Source organism: Marmota marmota, unplaced genomic scaffold (genome assembly GCF_001458135.2).
Source record: "Marmota marmota marmota unplaced genomic scaffold, marMar, whole genome shotgun sequence".
NCBI lineage: Eukaryota > Metazoa > Chordata > Mammalia > Rodentia > Sciuridae > Marmota > Marmota marmota.
Window position 1 is genome coordinate 7202694 of NW_026000057.1, and position 25235 is coordinate 7227928.

The window sequence follows — 25235 nt, forward strand, 5'->3', positions numbered from 1 at the left end:
TATCTAAAAAACTTATTTTTGAAAGCAGTTTTTGAATAGAAGAATTTTTATAGATACCAATGTAATAAAACTAATCTATTGGACAATAAAAATATAATTTTAGTTGTTTTTATTACCCCTTTTACTCTCACAATTGTGTCAATTTAGATGAGTAGTTTTTGACCTGCCTGTTTATTTTGCTTCTGTTTCTATATTTTCCAGCATTGACTATAGGATCAAAAACTGAAGGCTCTACATCTTGATGAAATCCTTCCTGGCCTACTCTCCTTGCTCAATCAACCTGCTTCAAATTCTCTCCATTCAAGGAACATCTCTCAAAAACTTGTGTTAGGTTTTTGCATGTGGAATAATCTTTGCTTTCAGAAATATTTCTCTTTCCCTGGTGAGTGAGAAGTTTTTCACAAGACAAATGAGTGACACCAGCATATGTCAATTCAAAATCTATGATCAAGAGCAAAAATAAACCATATAGACAAATGCAAAGTGGCAGAAGGGACACAAAAACACGGAGAATGACTGAGTGTTAGGGAAAGATTTTAAGGTGTTTTAAGAAAACAGCTCTATGGCTGTTTTCTTAAAAGACCTGCTACACTCTAGGGAAACTAGAAGAAAATGGGGGTGGAGTGTTGACAGCAGGAGACATAGGAATCGGGCTTTCTGAGGGTGGCCAACGGCCTGGTGAAGACGGAGGATGTATATTTGCAGACAAGGTGGAATGCTAGGTGAAAATTTGGATTTCAGCTCAGGATATAGAGATTCAAGAGTGAGAGGTTTCAGAACAGCTTTGAGTAGAACAGCTATCTGTGCTAGATGGATTCAAATTGTATAATTACATAGATAAAATTCTGAGACCTATTAAGAAATTCAGACTAGAAGTGATAAGGACTTGGAACAAAAGAAGAAAGATGAACAAGACCCCTATCTCCCTACAAAAATCAAACCGAAATGGATCAAAGATCTACGAAAGACCTGAAACCCTGAAACTGAGGTAGGAATGGGGAAATAAGTAGAGGATGTAAAGACAGGGCAACAACAACAACAAATTTAATTCAGAAGTTCCAGACACTTTTCCAGGCCTGTCACTCCTCAGCCAGTCTCTCTTCCAGACCAGTTACTCCCAAATCCCTGAGAAATCTGTAAAGCTTCCTGTGAGTTATAAAGTAACCCCCAATGAATGAATTAAGCAAAGAGAGCTAAGGCATCTTGAGCAATGTAAGATGTAGGGGATTTCCCAGTGCCATCTATTGATCAGATAATGAAGGCTGCATCAGCCTGAGGGCCTTGAGACTAACTCAGAAGACACTTGAGCTCACTAGATTGACCTCATTCCTACATCCATTTCCATGCCCACCACCCACCATTTCCATGCTCTTTTCTTCTAAAAGAAGAGCGGGGAACCCCCCAAGCTATATCTTACTCTCAAGATGGCCCACATTCTCCCTTGAATGCAAAGTCCCTATTTTATCCCCACAGGCATCTCTCGCTGAAGCTGTGCACTTTCTCCCTTCAATATGTGTCTACTTTCCCAGATAAATCTCTGTCTGTGTCTCTGATTAGCATTCGCTGAAATTCTTTTTTGTCATGAAGTCAAGAACTCCTCTAGTCCTGAGATGAGTACCTCTTTCCCTCCAGGAACTCCTCAAAACCTTCTTTGGAGACATCTCTTCTCCCACGACCAAACTGCTAGGGGAAAACACGTTCAGTCATTGGTAAGGCAATCATTTCCTGGACAGGATCCGAAAGCACTGGAAACAAAAGCAAAGAGTGTTAAAGGGGATTATATCAAACTAAAAAGCTTCCTGTTCAAAAAAGGACACAATCAATAGAGTAACAAGCTAACTTAAATGCCGCAGTCTGGCTGGGCACAATTCAGGAGCCACTTGTCAAAAGAAACGAACTTTATTTTTAGAACACACACACCACACCACACAGCTCTTCAGGAAAACCCTCAGAGCCCAACTACCACCACTGGCTTCCCACAAGCCTCTCAACCTCCTCCAATCCTCCTGCTCTTGAGGCTGATTGGCTGGGTCGCGTGGGCAGAGCCAAAAAAAGTCCCCCAATGAGCAGCTCCGTGGTCTGAAAGGGCAGGGAAACAGCCCAATGAGCATCACCGCAGAGGAGCCAATCAGTTGGCAGCTAGAAGTTTGCTGGGTCCACTGTGAGCCAATCATCAGCTGGCAGCTGGAAGTTTGCTGGCAGCTGGAAGTTTCCTGGGGCCCCTTCTGCTGTGGCTCTCAACATCTCCCCCTCTCTGTTTAAACAACAAGCATGTGGCTTAGGGACCGTGCCTGCCTTAGGTTGTCCAATACTACATATGGTCTTTACCCATCATTGGATGAGCTGACCTCAAGGCGTCAGCCTCCTGTCTTAGGTTGGTATCATTGCAATTGGATCTTACCCGTCATTGACTACCGGTCCAGCATACAGCCACACCTGTGGATAGGTCTTTGTACCAGTGGGGGGGGGGGTTCTTTGCCTCACCTCTGTTGGCCCCCAAATTTTAGACGGACGATCATGACAAGCAGAAGGGAGGAAGATACACCAAGCCAATTGACGGCTCCTTTTGGAAAAATTGTACCACCGATGACATCATCAGCAAAAATACCCCAACACTACCACAAGTCGCTGCACCAACAGATAGTTCACAATGCATACAGGTGAGCTCACAATGTGTCCAGGCAAGTTCTGCAAGCAGTTCAGTGATGGCTATTGTAGAAGCTGTAGATTGGTTTTATCTTTGACTTCACCAGCACTGGGATGAAGATAGGAATTCTGGCAATAATGGCTAAAGAAAAAATTATGTAACATTACAGAAGGCACTAAAAGAAAACAATTTTCTTAACAATTTACATTGTCTTCACCGGCACTGGGATGAAGATAGGAATTCTGGCAATAATGGCTAAAGAAAAAATTATGTAACATTACAGAAGGCACTAAAAGAAAACAATTTTCTTAACAATTTACATTGTCTTCACCGGCACTGGGATGAAGATAGGAATTCTGGCAATAATGGCTAAAGAAAAAATTATGTAACATTACAGAAGGCACTAAAAGAAAACAATTTTCTTAACAATTTACATTGTCTTCACCGGCACTGGGATGAAGATAGGAATTCTGGCAATAATGGCTAAAGAAAAAATTATGTAACATTACAGAAGGCACTAAAAGAAAACAATTTTCTTAACAATTTACATTGTCTTCACCGGCACTGGGATGAAGATAGGAATTCTGGCAATAATGGCTAAAGAAAAAATTATGTAACATTACAGAAGGCACTAAAAGAAAACAATTTTCTTAACAATTTACATTGTCTTCACCGGCACTGGGATGAAGATAGGAATTCTGGCAATAATGGCTAAAGAAAAAATTATGTAACATTACAGAAGGCACTAAAAGAAAACAATTTTCTTAACAATTTACATTGTCTTCACCGGCACTGGGATGAAGATAGGAATTCTGGCAATAATGGCTAAAGAAAAAATTATGTAACATTACAGAAGGCACTAAAAGAAAACAATTTTCTTAACAATTTACATTGTCTTCACCGGCACTGGGATGAAGATAGGAATTCTGGCAATAATGGCTAAAGAAAAAATTATGTAACATTACAGAAGGCACTAAAAGAAAACAATTTTCTTAACAATTTACATTGTCTTCACTGGCACTGGGATGAAGATAGGAATTCTGGCAATAATGGCTAAAGAAAAAATTATGTAACATTCCAGAAGGCACTAAAGGAAAACAATTTTCTGGACAATTTACATTATTTTTTATTGAACAGAATTATTAAATATAATGAAAAGGAAAGGTGAAAGTAAACAAACAGATCTGTTAACCTTCTTTTTTGTTCACATATTAAAACAATCCTCAACAGCTGTTTACCCAATTTAAATTTAAATCTCGTGAATAAAAAAAAATATTTGGATCCATTTTTTCATGAGCACTCATCATATATGATATATGGACATACGTACATACAAACATACAACATAAAACACAAGTGTGCACACATAATATAATACATACAACACAAAACATAATAGTAAAGGCCTTATAACTTTTTACAGGTGAAATCTCCATTGCAATGTCTAAAAACTCTATAGTCAAAAAATAGAAGTGATCAGCAAAACATTAACCTAAGTCTGTATGAGCTCAAAAAACAAAATAGAACTTCATGATGTGGGAAAGGATAATAATAAAATAGATATTGAAAAAAGCATCCTGGTTCTGTCGCAGATGTAAGGGTAGCCAAACTGGAGTTCTGGATATCAGCTGTTATGAATTTGAACCAAATCATCTTCTTTTTGGTCTGTAGAAATCACTTTAGTTAATCTCTCTGGAATCCAAATCGGCTGCTGTTCTCCCTGTGGAAACACACAAACAGACCCCCGACTCCAACAATCACTGGGTCAGGACCTTTCCATTGTCCTGTTAGAATATCCTTCCAAAGTACCTTGGGCTTATGTACATTTTTTGGACACATATGCCTTTCCGCAGCACTAAGAGAAAGGCAGAAATATTTGTCAATCATTCATTTGATAGAGGGTTAATATCTAGAACTCACAATGAATTAAAAACAAAAAAACTTAAAAATAAATGGGAATGGGCAAACAAACTGAATAAATACTTATGAAAAGAAAAAATACAAATGGCCGACAAGTTCATGAAAAAAATGTTCATTATCATTAGCCATCAGGGAAATGTGAACCAAAACTATAATGAGACATCATCTATTTAATTTAGAATGGCTATTATCAAAGATAAATAAACAAATATTTAACAACAAATGCTCATAAGGATGAAAAGAAAAAATGGGACTTTTATATACTATTGGTGAGAATGTAAATTAGAGCCATTGTACAGAATAGTATGAAGCTTCTTCAAAAACACTAAAAATAAACTTACCTAACAAGCTATCCCACTTGTATATGTACAGAAAGAAAATAAAATCAGCATACCAAAGAGATATCTGTAAGCCTGTTTACTACAGTACTACTCATAATAGCTCAGATATGGAAACATCCTAAGTGCCCATCAAAATATGAATAAAGAAAATGTGACATTATCCACAATGGAGTATTATTCAGCCAGAAAGAGGAAAGAAATGCTGTCATTTGCAGCAAAATGGATGGAGCTGGAGGATATTATGTTAAGTACAATAAGCCAGACACCAAAAGACAAGTACCACATGTTCTCTCTTCCATGTAAGACTTAAAAAATAAAGTTGACCTAAAGGTAGAATAGGTAGAAGAGTGGTTAATAAAGGATAATATGTGTGGATAAAGGGAGGCTGGATTTGATCAGAGCAATCTCTATATATGTATGTAAAAAGTCAAATGGGACCCCATTAAGATGTAGAACTCCATTAATATGTAGAACCTCATTAATATGAAGAACTCCATTAACATGTAATCAAAATAAGTAAATATAGGTGTGAGTGAAAAAGAAAGGGACAAATTCAAAATGTAAAATAAATAAATATAGGTGTGAGTGAAAAAGAAAGGGACAAATTCAAAATGTATCTTTAAGAAAAAGTGTGGAGAAATTGGTGAACTATCATACATTAAGAAAATGAATCTTTTAATACAATGCAAGTCTTTGTGGTTAACTGAGAGATTTTGTATCAAGTCTCTTGGAATCCACGATTAAACAAGCACTTTTCCTGCATAAAATCTCAAATTACCTTCATACTGTACTGATACAGTGATCTTTTCACATGGTATATATAATAGGAGTCTCACTTTATGAAAATCATTAACACAGGCAAAATAAAATGTCTAGAGGTATACTTTTGTGTTTCTATGAAATCAATGGTCAATCCAGGTGATGTGGATGTTACCAACATGCCCCTTAACTGGTTTGCATAGTGTCTGAAGCTCCCATCATTACTCTCTCAGGATGACGGGATGGGCCCTGTTAAAATGCCAGCAAGGTAACACAGAAGCAATTAGGATCCATTAACGCTTTAACCCATTTAATGGATTGAATTAGCTAACCTATGTTTAGGTGATGGAAAGGAGGGCGGAGGACACAAAGAGGGTAGCAGAAAGTTGTGTGTATGAGAGAAGGAGACAGAGAGAAGATGGTCAAAGATGTCAGGAGGAATCCATCATCCTGAGTGCGCGTGGTCATTTGGGCTGCTATCCAGTCACTTTGTCTTCTGTGGAGGGGATCCAAAAAGTTGGATTGGCATCAGAAGCTCTAATGCCAACCCCAGCCTGGGCCCTGAATTGCTGTATAGTTTTCGTACCCTTTCTGCCCCAGCTCTTGCTACTGTAAAATGAGGCCCTTGGACTCCTGATCCAGCTGTTCAATTCTGTTAGTTACATTCTAATTTTCATAGCTGTTTTTGTTGTTGTTTTCTCATAGTATAAGGGAGACAGTTTTATAAACAAACAACTTTTATAAAGAAAATCACCTGAGATTCTATAGCATCAGCAATGTTTCAAAAATCATGTTTTCAGATTCTTTTTACAGACTGGCTGGCCATCTTGATTTATGATGAGAATATAGAATCTATGATATGCACAATGCAATATCCGTTTTCCTTATAATCATATTTCACTGATTACAAAATCCCAATATATGTTACATTTGTCACCTAACTATGAGAGATTTTACTTCCAGACAAACCATTACATTATCATTAAAATTGTGATTTACAAATATTTTAGCCTTCAATATACATGTTGTCAAAATGCAGAAAGATTTAAATTGATAAATGTCTTCCTATTGCATCTTTTCATTTTTGTGGATTATAAACAACTGTCAAATCTCCAGGGTTTCATGAAATTATCATCCTACTATCAAAAATCGAGTTACTTTTCTGATACCTTTGCCTTTTCTTCTATAGAGAATTACTTACAGAAACACTATTTAGTATACAAATATGCTTTCAACTAAGATGAAGCTGCAAGTTATATGCAAGGGGAACAGGGAACTAGGACTGTTGGGGACAATGTGACATACCAGGAAATCTGATATCTGGCATTTACACTTATGGAGTATATAGATAGTCTTCATTTTGAAAAAGGTATCTTGATTTTTAAATATGCTTGTATTGGTAGAGCCCTTATTGACTAACATTATTTAACAAAGAGGGAGGAAAGGATGGAATAGTAAATGGGTGGAAGGAAAATACATGGGTGTTGCAAGGGGCAAAATTTCGACATTTGTAGTCGAGGGGGGGAAATAAAGAATGTCCACGGGCTTCTGCCCCTTTCAATGCTTTATTCACTCAAATTACTCAATACAATTTCACTCTATAGGTTCTTAATCAAGAAAATGACAATCCTTAATGCTAGGCACTGCAGTAGACATATCAATTCACAGCAAACAATTCTAGATTAATTCTAAGCACTGCAAAACACACTTAATCATGACAGGCTAATGACAGACATTCCCTCTGCATGTTAAGTTCAAAAGTCAGATCAAAAGTCTGAAGCCTTAGGCTTTGAGTCCAGCAGATGCACACTCACTCAGACCACGGTGACCAGGTCTGGAACCAAGGCAGGCTTTTCCTGGCATGGAGTGGACAGCTGGTTGAGGAGAGGGTCATAGGGAGAAGTTGCAGCTCTTACCTGGGTCCAGATGAAGTGGTAGAGTTTGAGAGTGGTGAGGAAAACGTTGACAAGTGATGGGATGTCAGGTGCTCATCAGGCTCTCTATCTCAAGTGCATCCTTGTTTCGGCTGGCTGAATCCCTGGTCATTTGCTCTATTGTTTATACTAAATTTGGGGGCTTTTGTACCCCTTCCAATACTTATCAGCTACCACCAGATTTCTCCATGACATCATTTACCCTGGGGTCAGAAACATCTGGTCTAGTGGTCTCCACACTGATCTTCTTGCCTTTCCCTCTTATTAGGTGAGGACAGCCTGCCAGAGGCTTCACTCTGTTTATCAGGGAGAGGGGAAGTAACTTGTCTGAGGCCATACTGGAGGGCTCTGTGGGTGTGCCTGGTGAGACTGGAGTTTCAAAAATGGAGTTTTTAAAATGGAGTTGCTTAGGCTCAGGCCTAAGGCCATTCTCACAGTGGGTGAGGATTCTCAGTTGAATTCTAGCTATATTAATCAGAAAGAGATTTATTTTATTATTATTTATATTTTTGGCACCAGGGATTGAACTCAGGGGCACTTGACCATTGAGCCACATCTCCAGCCCTATTTTGTATTTATTTAGAGACAGGGTCTCACTCAGTTGCTTAGCACCCTGCTTTTGCTGAGGCTAGCATTGAATTCCTGATCCTCCTGTCTCAGCCTCCTGAGCCCCTGGGATTACAGGCATGCATCACTGCACCTGGCCAGAAAGAGATTTATTAAGATATATGGGAAACTCATATATTGGTTGGGATTGTAGAAGAAATAATGCAAACAAAGTTCTATGAACCAACCCTGGAATCATCCCAGAACTCCTTGCCCAAATCGGGAAACCACATCAAAAAACTATGCCACAGTCATTGCCCTCAGAACCACTAGCCAGACCAGGCCACTGCCACGTAGAATAGTAGAACATATGCTCTGTGCTCACCCTCTATCTCCACATAACTAATCTCCAGAGCAAAGTTTCATTTAGGGTCAAGGGAACCTGAATAGTTTGTTATTTTGTGTCTTGAAAAGTATGTTTTATCATATGGAAAACTAGCAAAATGTGCAGAGACTTCTCAATTAAAAAATAAAAATAAAGATAAAACAAAAAGATGTTTAATGCAGAATTTGTTTTATAATCCCCAAACTTGAAAGTTTAAGACTTTATTCCAGAAAGAGCTAGTGGCCTTGAAGGCAGAGACTTAAGCTAGCATATTTATTCAAAGATTCTAGCAAATTTGTTTGAAATTTTGGTTAAGACTATGCTTTCTGTTTCCCTCTGCTATTTAGAGAAAGGTGTGGGGTGGGGGGGGGGGTAGAATAGAATAGAATAGAATTTTAATTCCTCAGTGTTCTTCCCATTCCAGTAAAAAGAATGAAAACTCACTTCTGAAATGGCAAATCAGACTTGCCTTAGTACCACTTTATCATACCTGTTTTTCTTGATTTATTTTACATAAAAACGTATGGAGATGTACAATTCTGTTTCCCCTTCTACTGTTCTGAAAATATTAGTTTCTGATCAAGTTTTTTTTTCCAAACAGGAAATGGTCTTTTCTAGTAAAAGAAGGATCCTTATCAAAATATTACTGAAAATTATGTACTTTACATAACTTTTATTGAGTAACAAACATTAAGAACAAATGAAAAATAAAAACCAAAGTTTTTCAATTTCCAGAAAGAAGACTACAAATCTAAGAAATGAAAAAGAAAATGGGTTTTCAGAATTTGGGATGGAACTGTGCAAGGGAATTAGCATCAAAATCTTGGGGAAACGAGAAGGGATTGGATTTTGGAGTAATTTTATTATAAAATTTGAAACCAGGATGATGACAGTCCAACTGGAGCCACTGAAAATATTTCCTATACCCCAAATCACAGTGTAGACAATCTACTTTCTGTGGCAGAAATAAGCACAGTCCTCTTTGATGCAAAGCTAGGCCACATTTCCTTGTACTTTTGAATATAGGTGGACTCAGGTGACAAGTTTTCCCCAATAGGCTGGTATTGCTCATGATCCAATTTTAGACCCAAGTAGTTAAGAAGTTAAGTAACTTGTCTGAGTTTCTTTCTCCACATTCTCTTTTGTCAATTTCCTGGATGGAGAGAGTGTGGCAACAGTCTTAAAAATGGCTATTAGAAGAAATGTAAATTAAAACTATACTGAGATTTCATCTCACTCCAGCTAGAATGGCAATTATAGAGAATACAAGTAACAATAATTGTTGGTGAGGGTGTGGGGGAAAAGATACACTCCTACTTTGTTAGTGGGATTGCAAATTGGAGCAATCACTTTGGAAAGCAATATGGAGATTTCTCAAAAAACAAGGACTGAAACCACAATTTGACCTAGTTATTCCACTCTTCAGTATACATCCAAAGGATTTAAAATCAGCATACTACTGTGACACAGGTACATCAATATTCATAGCAGCAAAATTCACAAGAGCTAAGCTATGGAGCTAACCTAGGCACCCTTCAACAAATGGATGGATAAAAAAATCATGGTACATATACACAACGGAGTATTACTTAGCCATAAAGAAGAATGACTTCATGACATTTTCCAGTAAATGGATGGATCTGGAAACTATCCTGCTAAATGAAATAAGTAAATTCAAAAAAAAAAAGGCAAATGTTTTCTGTGATGTGTGGAAGCTAATCCACAACAAGGAAAAGGGGAGAATAGAAGTTCAATAAATTAGACAAAGGGGAATGAAGGGAAGGGAGGGAGGGTAGGAACAAGAAAGACTGTGGCATGAATCTGACATAACTTTCCCATGTTCATATAGAAATAGACCACAGTGAATCTCACCATCGTGTACATCCTCAAGAATGGGGTCTTAATTAGAATAAGCTATATTCCTATATCATTATTGTATAATTACATCAAAATGGACTCTAGTGTTATATATAACTAAAAAGAAGCAATAAAAAAATAAAGAATAACTATTAGGATAGAAAAGGCCTGAATCCCTGAAAGACTGCATGGAGTAGGGTCCCTGCTGACTCACACTGGATTGTGAAATAAGCTACAAAGAAATTAGTATCTTAAACTGATAGGATTTTTTTAAGTTGTTAACTTATCCTGACTGACACACTTCTATGAACATAGGATGCTTCAGGAGAAAACAGTTTTAACATAAAATTTGATCCACCTATTAAAGTTTCCACAACTCATATTTGTGGAAAAGTACACTACAAACTCTAAAGCATTTCGCAAATATATTTTATCAGAATTAATAGAAATATTAATAGCTACACAGAATTCAACGGTTCATTTGTTTTTGTTCTTTGGAATAAAAGTTGGAAAGAAATGAAGGGACAAGGAAAAATATCCTCTTAAATTGTAATTACTTAAGGAGCAGTCCATGCTGCAGGATCACAGAAGTTTGGCATTCCACTACTCTAAATGCCACAGTTTTAAGAAAAAATATGAATTTATAAGAAAATGTAAAATTCCTAAGACACAATTTAAAAGAAATAACAAGCCTACATCTTGACCTTGCCTTGTTTCTGTTTTTCCTTTTCCTTAATGCACTTTTATTTAATTTGGCTTAGCTATTTTAAAGATCTCATATTACTTTAGTCAGAAGCAGTGTTTTAGAATTCAGCTGGGTCACAGGAACTTTCTCACCACTCCATTCTAATTTGCAGTTTTGCTATAATAAAAGCCCTAAATATATTGCTACTGTCTAGACGTTTTATCTGAAACAAGTGTCCTTTGTAGTCTCAGAGGACTTTTCTATTTTATTTCCAGTAAATCAAAGTCTGTGAAGAGCTTCAGTTCTTATTAAGACATACCCTTCACAGTCCAGTGCCTGCCAACTGTGGCGAGCCATTGACAGTTCATTTACATATAAGTGATGGCTTCCATCAGGTAGTTGGCTCCCAACACAATGGACATTTAGAGCATATCCAATATTTCTTGTTCTTTGATGAGCACCAAGTGCCAATTTTTATATAGAAACTGACTAACTGAAAAGTGAAGCCTTCTTTCCCCTGACCTTACACTGTCTTCCCCACCTCTAGAGGGACATTGTCACTGAACTTAATGTAGAATCACATCTCTAACAGACATTCGGCAGGAGCCCTATTTGAGTCTGCTGAGAATCCGGAACAGTTAAATGTAGGAAACATGAAACAAAAGTGATCATATTGAAAAAAATATGTGTGTGTGCGTGCGCGCGCGTGTGTGTGTGTGTGTGTGAGAGAGAGAGAGAGAGAGAGACAGAGAGAGAGAGAGAGAGTATACACACACACACACAATTAAGAAAAAAAAATAAGCTTCTAGATCCTGCCCCAAATGCCTTCATTGCAAGCTAATCTTCATATTTTATTTCATAAAGTACTTTTATATTACTTCATGTTAATTACATCTTATAATTACACTTACCATTTGGAATAGCAATTGTACAATACCCACTGAGAAATCCTGTACTGAAGTTGGTAAGTACCTCACATTGTAACTGCAAGTTTTTGTTACCATTTTCATAGAATAGAGGTCATAAAAATCTAGCCAAATTTTTACCCTGGTAATGTCATAAAACAAATCAAACTGATGATCTGTGACCATACTGATATTCAAATTGTGTATGATTTTCCCTCCTTTTCTTCTTAATTGTGCCATTTCCACCTTTTCAGCATACAAATAAAGAAAAAAAACTTTGTAAAGTGAAATTCTTGGTTATCAATAAGGAGAATATATACAATTTAATTTCATAGAAAAACCAAACTTAAACTAGTATTCACTGCTTTCTTTCCCTACCAAATGTTTTATTCTAAAATTTTTTTGCTAGACTTCATTATTGTCTTTAGCCCATCTTGGTTTGGTTTGGGTATACTCTAACATTTATATAATTCTTATAATTGGCTTTCTAAAGATTAGTTTCAGTAACTTTCATATGTATTTTTACAGTAAACTCCAGCATGAAAGCAGCCTGAAAGAGCTGTCTGTTTAAAACCAATGAATTTATCGTAAAAGTAACAGATCAAGGATAAGTACTTTGAAAAAAATAGAACACCTGTCATGCAGTTCCTGTCTCCATTCACAACTTGTCTCTATGCTGTGCAGAGATTCTATTCCTTCAACTATCGCTCCTCTCTTCTTCTTTTAATCCATCCATAAATAGAGGGTGGAGGATGAATGGATGGATGGATAAAATTAAGTCCAATGTTTTTAAGGAATTGGTGTTAGCCATTGTGCGTCAAGTTTTTCTAGACCCGAGGCAAGTAAACTCAGAATGCAAGATAGATTGATAGTGTGTCCCTTCAGAATAAGAAATGAGTAAAGGAATATAATATTCTGGCCATGCTAAAAATTACTATAGCCTCAAACCCATTTTTTCAGAAGCAAATTCAAAAAACTTAAGGGATGCTAGGTATGCTGAAAAACAAACCCTTTGATATATATTTTAGTAAAACATTACCCTATTATCATTTTAAAGAATAAAAAAGATGAATCTAACAGCATTTAATATCAGAGTCATGAGTTTTTAAAATAATTCTAAAGTTTCTTCCGAGCCTTTATTGTTAATAGAACAAAACAAATTTCAGTCTGATGAAAGCAGTACTTGACACTATGTAGTTTCATTTTATCATGATGTTTATGAAGAAGATAAAATAAGCAGTGTTCAGGCAAAGATATTTAGAAATTACAGACTAACTCATCAAAGTCCTTCTTTGCATGTACAAAAATGCTTGTCTTTTTTCCTGTTGATGCCAAATTCATCCATGGCCACTGTAAACCTTCTCTTTGGATAGACAGATTGAACCATTATAAATAACAGCACTGAATTGCTTCTCAACCTTATTAAACTTCTCGTGATTTAAAATATGCTCTCATTTTCCTTTCTCTTATCGATCTGGCCACCAATTTTCCAACAATCTGGATGTTAGCTCTTCTGAGTATTGGATGTCGATTCACTATAATACAAAAATATAATTACATTAATAAATGCTCCATGAATATAAAAGAAATTTACTATGCTTCTGGAATCCTAGAATGTTATAGAAAATTAATTATGGTTGTGCTAGAACATGTTGAAAATTTGACATGGGCACATTTCCGTCAGTCTTTTTGTATTACCTATAGATCATGCCAAGAGACTTGGGAAATACTATTGTTAGACCAGAGCTGAGGGAAGGGAGAGCAGGAACAGAGTTCTACCAATGTACAGAATACTTGAAATAAGTTAGATGTATCATGTTTTGTTATAAAAATTATTTATACCAGTTCTGATACTGATATTTGAATCAACATAAACCACTAATTGTATAGATTGCTTATATTTGGTCCATTCTTATCTATAAAAATGACACTTCAAATAAGCAATGAAAGTCTTATATTTGCCATTGCTACCATTATGCACAGCAATAATTTTTAGACAGGGTAGTATATTTTCACTGTTCAGGTCCTATAGTTGTTATTAAATAAAAACATAGCCAACTGCCCCAAAACAGTTAAGGTTGGGAGAAGAATCCACCTTAATAAAAGGGCATGAATGACTTGATGGGTTATAAGACGCAGGGCATTATTGCCATATTTATGTATACCTGCAGAGTTGTTAGATGAAGAGTAAGGCCTTATAACAATACAACTAACTTAGGTCACATTAACAAAGGACTTGCACGGGCATCACTCCAAAAAAAGACATATCAGGCATATGAAATGATGACTACCAGGCATATGAAAAATCACTCAGCATTCATTAATCATCAAGGAAATGCAACTTAAAATCACTATGAAATGTCACATCACATCTGTAAGAATGGCTGTTATCAAAAAGTTCATAGAGATAAGTATTGGCAAGGGTGTGGAGAGAAGGACAACCTTGGACACTGCTGGTGGGAAGGTAGACTGTGCGGCCCTTATGGTAAACAGTGTGGTGGTTCCTACAAAAGTCAAAAGTAGAGCTACCCTGCGACCCAGCAATCCCCCCTCCAAGTAGACGCTCAAAGAAATTGAACTAAACTCCTCATAAAAATGTGTGCTCCCATGTTTACCACAGCATTATTTGCAAACTGCTGGGATGTGAAAATAAACTAAGTACTGAGTTAACACATGAATGGATAAAGAAATGTGGGATATTACTACAAAAGGAGATCCTACATACCACAACATAATACTATGTAAATAAGGCAGAAACTGGAGGACATTATACTACGTGAAATAAGCCAGATGCAGAAAGGAAAGCCTGCATGATCTCACCTATGCTATGGAATTTTAGAAAAGGTTTAAGTACACAGAGGTAGATAGAGAACTAAATGGTGGTTACTAGGGGTGTCAGGCATAGGAAATGGGGAACTATAGCTCAGTGGTTACAAATTGCAAAACTGAAGGATGGACAACTGTGCGGACATGCTGTACCACATGAAGACTGCAGTTATTAAAATGCACTATATATGGGATTCTTACCAAAGGGATAGATTTTAGCTGCTCCTGACACAAAAATAAAAATAAAAATGGAAAATTATAGATGATGAATGTGTGCTTCACTATAATAATCCTTTTACCACCTGTATCTCATAATATCACATATTCCATTAAATATTCACACTAGTATTTATTTTTTAAAAATAAATTAGTTCATATTAAGAGAACTTATAAAATAATCAGTTCAGTAATTATTCCTAGTATGAATAAGGCAACCACCAATTCAGGTCTTTATCTAGTTGCTACACTAGATAAGCAGGTTAGATTTTTATTTTTATTTTTTGGTACCAGGGATTATACTCATGGGCACTCTATCCCTGACCCTATTTCTTCATATTTTATTTAGAGACAGGGTCTCACTGAGTTGTTTAGCACCTTGCTCTTGCTAAGGCTGGCTTTGAACTTGCCTTCCTCCTGTCTCAGCCTCCTAAGCCACTGAGATTACAGGCATATGCCAAGGAGCATGGCAGTATGATAGATCCTGAGATGAGATCTTAGTATAGAATACTTTCCTATTGTGAATTTTTTTGAAAATATGCAGTGCTAAGAATATTTAATCAGGCAGAAGAGAGCTAAAATTCAGGATTACTCAATGTAGTTACAACAGAAACATAAATATAATGATCTACGTTCTTATTCTTATACATTTGTAAATGAATCTAGGCTTAGTACACAATCTCAAGTTTCCTTATTGTTGAAATGGGCATAGTATCTATCTTGTGCAGTTTTTGAAGGAATTAAAAAATATCCATCAAAAGATACATGTACAATAATACTTTATGGTCTTCTCAACTGCCAACAAATGTGGCATACTAATTCAAGGTATTAAAAATAGGGGAACCTTGGAGGTATATGGTAAACACTGTACTTTAGACTCAATATTTCTGTAAACCAATATTTCTAGAAAACCAAAATCATCATCATCATCATCATCATCATCATCATCATCTATGAATTTAAAAGATATATCTAAGGCTTTGTAAATATTAAAAATATAGTAGTAGTATTATCTATATTATGACATTATAATAGAGGGTTTTCAAATTTCACTAAACAATTGTTTAATCTGTTGTTTAATAAATTTTTAAGTTCAGTAAAAGACCACTTCATCTTTGGAAAAATACAAATGCAAGTTCAAATGATCTTTCAAAGTAAATATTCTTGACCTTCATTTCTGTCATATGGCAGAATAGATTCAAAAAACAATCCTTTTGATTAAGTCCAATCCTGAATAAAATATTAGATGTGCTTTAACTTCATTGCTGAACTGGCAGGGAGGAAAGAAAACACAGAGGCCAAAAACAAAGTGAAATCAGTCACCTTAGTAGATATTTCAGTGCCAAAGCCATTTTTTTTTTAAGTCCAAGGTTCTCTGTTAAGCCCTGGATGTCTGGGCTGCAGTCTTGGGAGGGGAGCGGGGACAGGAGATAAAACCTGGGTTCCCCCAAAGGAGGAGTCTAGCATGAGACCAACACCGAGGACTAGAGTAGGAAGGAGGAAGGAAAGAAGGCAGGAAAGGTTGGAGGATGGCCTGGGGGAGAAAGAGTGGGAGGGAAGAAAGCAGGGGAAAAAAGAAAAAGAAAAAACCTCAATGAAGGGGACAGCAAGGAAAGCCTGTTTCCATGAGGCTGAGCAGAGGCACCATGACTCCAAAGCTGGCCCATGGTTTGGTGTTCCCATTCATGTCACTTGTGTGGTCCAAAAATACTTCCAATCTAAAGTTTGTTGGTCCCCAAGAACAAATGAAAAACCCCTTAAGAGGAAAGCAATTTCAACTAAGACCTTTAAAATATATCACAGAAGAGTATTTTATTAAAACCCAGTGTGTTACAGTGTACTTTTAAATGGACAAGCAGGTTACCAAATAATATCTACAATGGGATCCCAGTTTGTAAAAAGTTACATGCCTAGCAAAACATGTAAAAGATTAATATCAAAACATTAGTAGTGACTGGAATTATAATTTAGCTTCAGATATTCCTCCTTATTCTTATTTTCAGTAGAAAATATTATTTATGTGAAAAATAACAACATTAAGGGATTTTCAACTTTCTAGATTGGAATATGTGGTAGAAAGTGATTTTAATAGTAGATGGTTAAAAAACAATTAAATATTTTGGTTTACAATTCAATTATTTAAAGAAATGGTTTGGAGGGTATGGGGACAGAAAAGATGGTGGAATGAGATGGACATCAGTACCCTAGATATATGTAAGACTGCACATAGGGTGCAATGCTACATCGCGGACAGGCAGATAAATGAAAAGTTGTGTGCAATTGTGTACAATGAATCAAAATGCATTTTGCTATACCTCGCTAAAATAAATTAAAAAAAGAAATGGATTGAACTTTTGAAAATGTTCAAATGAAATAGATAACATGCTGATCTGCATTACATATATCATATTCTCAGAAATGTGATTTTTTTCCTCAAAGATTTGAAAAACAATTTGCTGTTTTCTTTTAAACTAGATACAAATTTTCATATCCACCATTTTATTTTATTATTTAGCATGCAAATTTGCCTGTCTACTCAAGGTTGTACATTGTTCTACACTACTGACTACTTCTTGTGAATACTTCAAAATGAATCTTTGTAAAGCAACATGGAAAGAAAACAGAGACTGTGTAAATGCAAGTGTAGGTAATGGGGTATTTGCTGAGTCTAGACGCATGCTAAGGGTTATTAGCTGAGACCTTTCTGGGTCACCACTTCTTAATCCAGAAACAACAAACAAAACAGCAAAAACTCACAATAATTGTGTTATTCATAACGATTTAATCTTAAAATACAAGAAAGCACTACCTGGGCTGGGGTTGTGGCTCAGTGGTAGAACACTTGCCTGGCATGTGTGAGGCATTGTGTTCGATCCTCAGCACCACATAAAAATATATAAATAAATAAATAGAAATAAAGGTTAAAAAAAGAAAGCACTACCTAACATGGTATCATGGTCCTGACCAGTAGCACATAGTCATTGTCAATACAAAGCTAACTCCAGTTCTAAATGACAAACAAGGGTAAACAAATAGTTACAATTAGTTTTCATACAGAGCAAGGTCCAAGCTTGAACCTAACTTTTGTTTACTTTAGGATTTCAGAAAGGGATATGTCCAGAACAATGAAAGAATAACTCCTTGAGGGTTCCCTTTGCAAAAAACCAAGAATCCTTTTGTGGGGATGGGGGCAAAGTGAGCTGAATGTCTGAGTCGTGGTCCATTAACACAGCAGCAGTTGGCAAAGCTGCAAGATTCTGGAAGATCCTGGGGGGTATTACTTTGAGAGGAAGGTCCCAAGTGAATAAGTCGAAATGTCTATAAAGTTATTCTCCCCCACAAGGTCCTGGGATGCTGAGAGCCCAGGACATCAGGGTCTGAATTAAAAAAAAAAAAAAAAACAACTGTGGTTCAAAGGACAGGAAAGGGGCTTCTCCCCTCAGCAGGTTAACTTAGACCCATGTGTCGTCACCACAGAAGAGTCTAGACAGGTGCTGGAACAGAAGCAGCAAAACACTTTCACCAGGGTTCCCAAACTTCAGAGTAGCAGCCGCAGACACCTCAAGAGGGCAGGGGCAGGTGTGGTGTGGTGTGGTGTGGGGCTGGAATTGTGGAATTCTATGCTGCAACCAAAAGTGATGGATTTGTGAGCACATGCAAAATACACTAGAATTTCTAGATATTTCTGAGGTTATTGGGACTGCTTTCAAGAGACCAGAGGTTGTGACCATTTTTGTGCCTATATATTTCTGTGTGTGTGTGTGTGTGTATGTATATGTATATGTATATATATGGGGTATGTAGTTGGATATTGTTTTGAAACATTAAAATCCTCACTGCTCTTAGCTCCTGACTCTGATATTCAGGTAAAACTAATGGCTTCCTAAAGACTGAAAATAAATCATCTAATCTCTGATGCTTACCAATTTTAAAACAAGGAAAATTATTGTAAGTAGCTAATAAATATTCTATTCTTGAAGTTTTAAATAATCAGATTGTTCTTTGATAATTTGCAAAAAAGGAAAGCATAGCTATTTAAAATTATTCGAATTGTAATATTCCATACATGCATGTCCCTCAAGCAGAAAAATCTAAGAACACAGAAGACAGCTGCATTTCAAGAAGGAAGTTAAAAAAACAAAAAGAAAAGCAAAAAACCATACTTTCAAAAGTAAGCCTTCCACTTGGAAGTGTATGGCTTTGCTCAGAATGAATGGTATTTTGGGGATCCAAGAAACCAGAATCTGGAAAACTCAGCACATGGAGCCATATGGTGAGGAAGATTGTGTGATGAAGAGAACCCTTTCCAATTTAATGAAGTAATTATTGAACTAGCAGATTGGTGGGAGAACAAAAGACAGACATTGAAGGGCACCTGAAAAAAAGATCAGGCTCTGGGATGTGTGTGTGTGTGTGTGTGTGTGTGTGTGTGTGTGTGTGTTGTGTTTTACTGGGAATTGAACCCAGGAGCATTCTACCACTGAGTTACATCTCCAATCCTTTTTGATTTTTTTTTTTTTAATTTTGAGACACGGTTTTGCAAAATTGTCTGAGCTTGGATTCCATCCATCTGCCTCAGATTCGAAAGTAGCTGGGATTATAGGCATGTGCCACCAAACCCATCCTCTTATCCCCTTGTCTCTTGCCCTGAAGGAGTAGGAAATAGAAACTTAATGATGGAAAGCACTTAGAGTCAGTGGGAGAATCTATCAATAGGGAGCTTTTGTTGAAAGGGGCTTCATGTGGTCAAAATAGTGCTAAGCAATATGGGAAACAGTATTTAGGATCTGCAACCATAGGAAACAAATAGCATTGCAATGTGGTATGAGGACACCTACTGAGATTACTGAATGTCCTGAGGGTACCTGGGAATTCTGAGAATGCTGACTGATTAGAAGAAGCTATGCGTTCAACTACTGGGACCATAGCAGATATTAAGAATGGATGCCAGTGAATGGCTCCCAAGGTCCAGGTGAAATGATTTATAGCACGGAAGAGTCCATCAAGGAGAGGAGATTGCATTCAGGATGTCTCTCAGTAGATGAAAGAAATGAGAGAGCAGGTCTATTATGAATGGGTGCCCAGGCACAGATTAAAAATAGAGGATGAAAGAGATGGAATATATAAATAACAGGAGCAGCATAAAAACACAAAATTTAGAAATGTCACTTATAGAAAGAAGTTAGTCTGATTACTAGCAGGGAAAATGGTTCTACACTTAAGGATAAAACTGTACATACCTTGGTATGAACGTTTCATCCTAAGTGACTGCAACACAATAAAAGGCATGGAAAAAAAGAAAGAAGCTGACCCAAGTAACTTCAGAAAATGAGTTCTGGTTAGAAACTGGAGGTTAAAGACAAAATGCAGATGGATATACAATCACAGATGGGTAAGTGTATGTGTGTATATAAGCATGGGCATTGTTTGTGTTATAGAGGAACAGTGCCAGGAATGAGTGACACCGTCGGTAGCAATGAGCTCCTCTAGTGAACCGATCTTGTTTTCCAAATATCACTTTCCAATAGAAGCAGCCAGGACTACTGAAGAAATGGACGATTCTAGGGTTTGGCCAGAGCTAATACAAGAAGCTCCTACAGAACTGTGTAGTGACAGAAAGTAAGAAAGTACTCAAAAGACCAAAAAGATCGGGGCATGTCAAAGGGACTGAGGAGCCAACCTGGAAAAGCTCTCAATGTCTAAAGTTATCTAAAATTGAAGAATATTAATAACAAAATAATGTAGCATTAGAATATAACTCAAATTATAAAATAAACATATGTTAGTAAATACTTGATTGGATAAGTAGGAGAGGGAAAAGTCTTTATTACATAATAATTCTTAATAATATGTGTAGATGCTTCCATATCTGGAAAGAAAAGTTTAATTTTGTCCCCTTTCTGTCCTTTGGATATGGGATAGACTTAGTTTCATGCTTCCCAAAGACAACTCGCAGAAAGGGCATGTGTGAATTTATAGTAGAGAAACCTGACAAATACTACCTTGGTCAGGTGATCAAGGTTAATATCATCAGTCATAAGTCATATTGACAGCAAGTTTCTGTAGAGATGATGTACTGAAAAGGGCACTTAGCTTCTCCATGTTCTTTCAAAAATTGTGCAACCCCATTTTAACCATGAGAAAAACACGTAACAAACCCATGTTGAGAACATTCTGCAAAATACTTGTCCAATAATTCTCAAAACTGTCAAGATCATGAATCAATAAGGAAATACTAAGAAACTGCCAGAACACTAGGAGCCCAAGAACTCAAGCCAAGAGAACACAAAGTGGTATTTGAGATCGCATCCTGAAGGGCAAAAAAAGACATGAGTGGAAGAATTAGTAGCATCCAAATAAAGTCTAGAGTTTGCTCAATCACAATGTGGAAATATTGGTTCCTTAGTTTATATAATAATATACCCCAAGTACCACAATTATATAAGGTATCAGTAGGAGAACTGAGAGAGGGAATTCTGTACTAGGTTCACAGTCATCTGTAAATTTAAATTGTTCCAAAATAGAAATGACAGAATAACAACTGGCATTCAATGCACTTGATTCGGTGTCAGGCACTGTATTGAATGCTGTACTTATGTTAACTCAATTTCTCTTTCTATTAGTACCTGTTGCTAGCATCATCATTATGAGAAACTAAGACTATTATGAGTGACAAGTTTCACTAAGCAGTAGGAAATATTGACCCACATGGATTTCAAAACTGTTATAACTCATTGGAAACCAAGCAGCACCTAAGCCACTCGTTTTTTTTTTTTTTTAAGATGGATACATTTTTATTAGAACTATTTTACTGAAGTTCACATTATAAATATATAAGGCACCTTTCCAAAAGAAAACAAAAATAAAAAAATAAATGTCTTTAAATGTGGACTTTCTTAACATCTATCCAGAGCATGGGCTCATGTTCTCTTTATCACTTGGAATTTTCAAAGCCAAATATCAGGAGAGACTTTCTTATTCTACATTAAATTGTTGTCTGTCTTTAATTATGCATGTGTTATACCTTCAAACCACCAGTAATTCATTTATTTCTCTCACTGTACTAATCCCAAGGACAGTGTCTTACAGATAACTGAATATTCAGTAAATAATATTGACAATGCTTGTATTTTAACAGAAATGACATATTCACATTTTGCTTCTTTCACTTCAGAATTATTCATGGAAATCCCTCTAAACCAACAAATATAGATATAATTCATTATTTTAAGTGCTACATAATATTCTGTGAGATGAATAGATAATAATCTCTTATTAACAATTACTTAGTTCCCATTTTCAAACTACTAATAATGCTAAAATAAGCTTTTTTGTTCATTTAGCAGTGCTTTTATTTCCATGGGATAGATTCCCAAGGTGGAAGTGCAGTCAAAAGTATACATGCATTAAACTAAAAATAAATATGTATATTTATTTCATACATATTGCTAAGTTGCTTTCTAAAATTCTATGAAATTCATATCGCTACTAATAGTGTGACAAGCCAGCAATAGCAGTTATTATTTTATCTTGCCTGGTTTAATTTGTGCCAATATGAAAAGGGTTGATCCCATTGTATTTCCACAGGTAGTGACCTGGAGCATCTCAGTTTATGACGGATAGCAGTAGATTTGGTTTTATGAATCGTTTCTCTGCATCTTTGGCCTATTTTGCTCTTAGATTATCTCCTTGTTTTCATTTTAAATAGTTCATCGTATTAAACCTCCGTCTTCTAGCATGCAATTCCCCTTCCCATCAATTTTTTAGATTTATTTATGATATTTTTCCATAGAAAATTTTTGAAAATTTAAAAAATCAAAGTCACTTATCTTTTATTTCATATTCTTTCTTTTTTCTTTTTGTGTTGGGGATTGAACTTAGGGTCTTGTGCATGTGAGGCAAACACTCTATCAACTGAGCTACATCCCCAGCCCATCATATTCTTTCTTAAGAGTATATTTATTGCTCCTATAGTAAATAATTGATTCTCTAGCTTGATTTTCAGAAATTTTATTCATCTCTTTATCTATCTATCTCTCTATCATCTATCTAATTATTTAAACTGGGTATTGAATTTTATCAATAGTTTTTATAATAATTAATAATATATACTTGTTGTCTTTGATGTATTATTATAATGAAGTATGAGAACAGAATTCTTAACATGGCAGCATTCTTATATTCCTAGAATAGTATGTGTTTGGGCTTTATGATACCCTTTAATATATAACTGAGTTTACATTTTACCTTTTCTTACATTTACCTATGACCATTAATATAAAGAATGTTTAACCATTTTCATCTTGGAAGAGACCTTCTTTGGATTGTTCAGGTCCCATTAGAAGAAATCTACTCTCAATAAGAGCTCTCCAGCCAAGTTTATATAAAAGTAGCTTGCGTTGTTCCCATTACCTAGATCTCATTCTCTGTGTGGTGGCTACAAAGTGAAGTTTTGAAACAAGGACACAAGAGATAAAAATATAAGAGCAATCTCAGGTTTTTAATCTGAAATTCTTTCTCATCATATTTCTTCTTTTGAGGCATTAAGTGGTTGGTAGAAAAGTACAGGCTAATACAAGTTGAAGACTTCAGAGTCTATGTGAAAGACAAAAGTAAATTTCTCTGAGTTGATATAAATCCTAGTAATCCAAACAAATAGACAAAATTAACATAAGTAGGCCCAGTTAGAAAACACATCTGTATTTATTTACATACTTTGAAAATTAATAAACTAATTAATTGATTTTTGGTACCAGGGATTGGATGCTTAACAACTCAGACACATCCCCAACCCTTTAAAAATATCTTATTTTGAGACAGGGTCTTGCTAAGTGGCTTAGGGCCTTGCTAAATTGCTGAAGCTGCCTTTGAACTTGCAATCTACCTGCTGGGATTATGGGTATGGGCCATTGCGCCCTGTTACTCTAAACTTAAACTCATTTAATTAAAATGGTCATGATTATTTGTTCTGTCATATAAGTTCAGGCAATAATTTCTCAGTAAATAAGTCTATCTCAAAAACATTTCTGTGGAGCTGAGTGCATGAAAAACCCCATTTTCAAGTCTTTTAGATTCACATTTAGTATTTCTCGGCTCCCAGGGATGGCCATCGCTAGACCTAATTTAGTGGCATGTCCCATGACCAAGTCACTTTTCTCTATTTGATAATTTTCATTAATTTCTCAAGCTTTAAGAAAATTTTTGTAATTAGTCTGAATGAATAATTGAAAATACCACCACCAAAACTTGTACAAACTGTTAAGTCCCGCAGTGGTGGAGACATTCTCTCATTCTCAGAGGTCCAAGTTTATCTTATTTGGATGTTATCTGAAGGAAGAATTTTAAATCCCTCAAAAATGAGTTGTTTGTGGTCTTGGTTAAAACTTACCGTTGGTTGGAAATGTAATGAAGAAATTTACTTCAAATTTCTTCAATTAATGAATTTCTGTGACGTTGAATAGATTTTCTTCTCTTTCTGGCATATCTTATCTTGATCAGGGCACTTGGAATAAAATTTTAAATTTTGACTTCAAAATTATCAGCATACTGCTTGGCATTGTGACATTATCCCAAGAGTCATAAAGTTTAGTCTTGCTGATGCCTATATTATACCATTCTAGCCTACAAAACTAACCAACCAAAACCAACAACAAAAATGAAATGTACTCTTAGCTCAAGTACAGAGCAATTTTAATGTTGAGTACAGTAAGTTTGTTTTAAAATTCTGGGCTATAGGTCCCACAAGATAGCCCAAATATAAGTTGGGGATCCATGTGACCCCATTTCTGGCATAATATATGCTAATAATAAATGATTATAATTTTATACTTCTCTAGTAGTGATCGAGAATTCCAGTTTTTACACATAAGAAAATGTCAAAGATGTAGCTTCTTAAAAATTCTTTAAAAATAATCTCTAGAAATATTTTCATTCAACCAGTCAATATTTTTTACATACCCCCTTGAAACTCCTTTTAAAACTATACTCTCCATTTATTCTTCTGCTCCTCAATGATCCCCAACACCAAGCCAATGAGTTCTTTGTCACTATCCTCTAATTTTTACTACTCATAGCATCGGCTAAAAACCTTTCACTCTTATATCCAAATATCAAGAAGTGTTCCATTGTCATACTTCCTTATTCTCCTTTTTCTTACACAAACCTAGATGGCACAGGTCAATCATACCACGTGGCCTTTTGATTCAATTAAGAGA

The 25235-nt window shown here is 35.9% G+C and overlaps 1 protein-coding gene across 1 annotated transcript in view; it reads right to left on the reverse strand.

Annotated features, from left to right (window-relative positions):
* Positions 1–13401: 13401 nt before the first annotated feature.
* Iqcm (IQ motif containing M) overlaps positions 13402–25235 on the reverse strand; it is a 301720-nt gene continuing 289886 nt past the window's right edge. The window contains exon 13 of the mRNA XM_048813853.1: positions 13402–13514. Coding sequence (XP_048669810.1) covers positions 13402–13514 — 113 coding nt within the window. The remainder of the gene's footprint in view (positions 13515–25235) is intronic.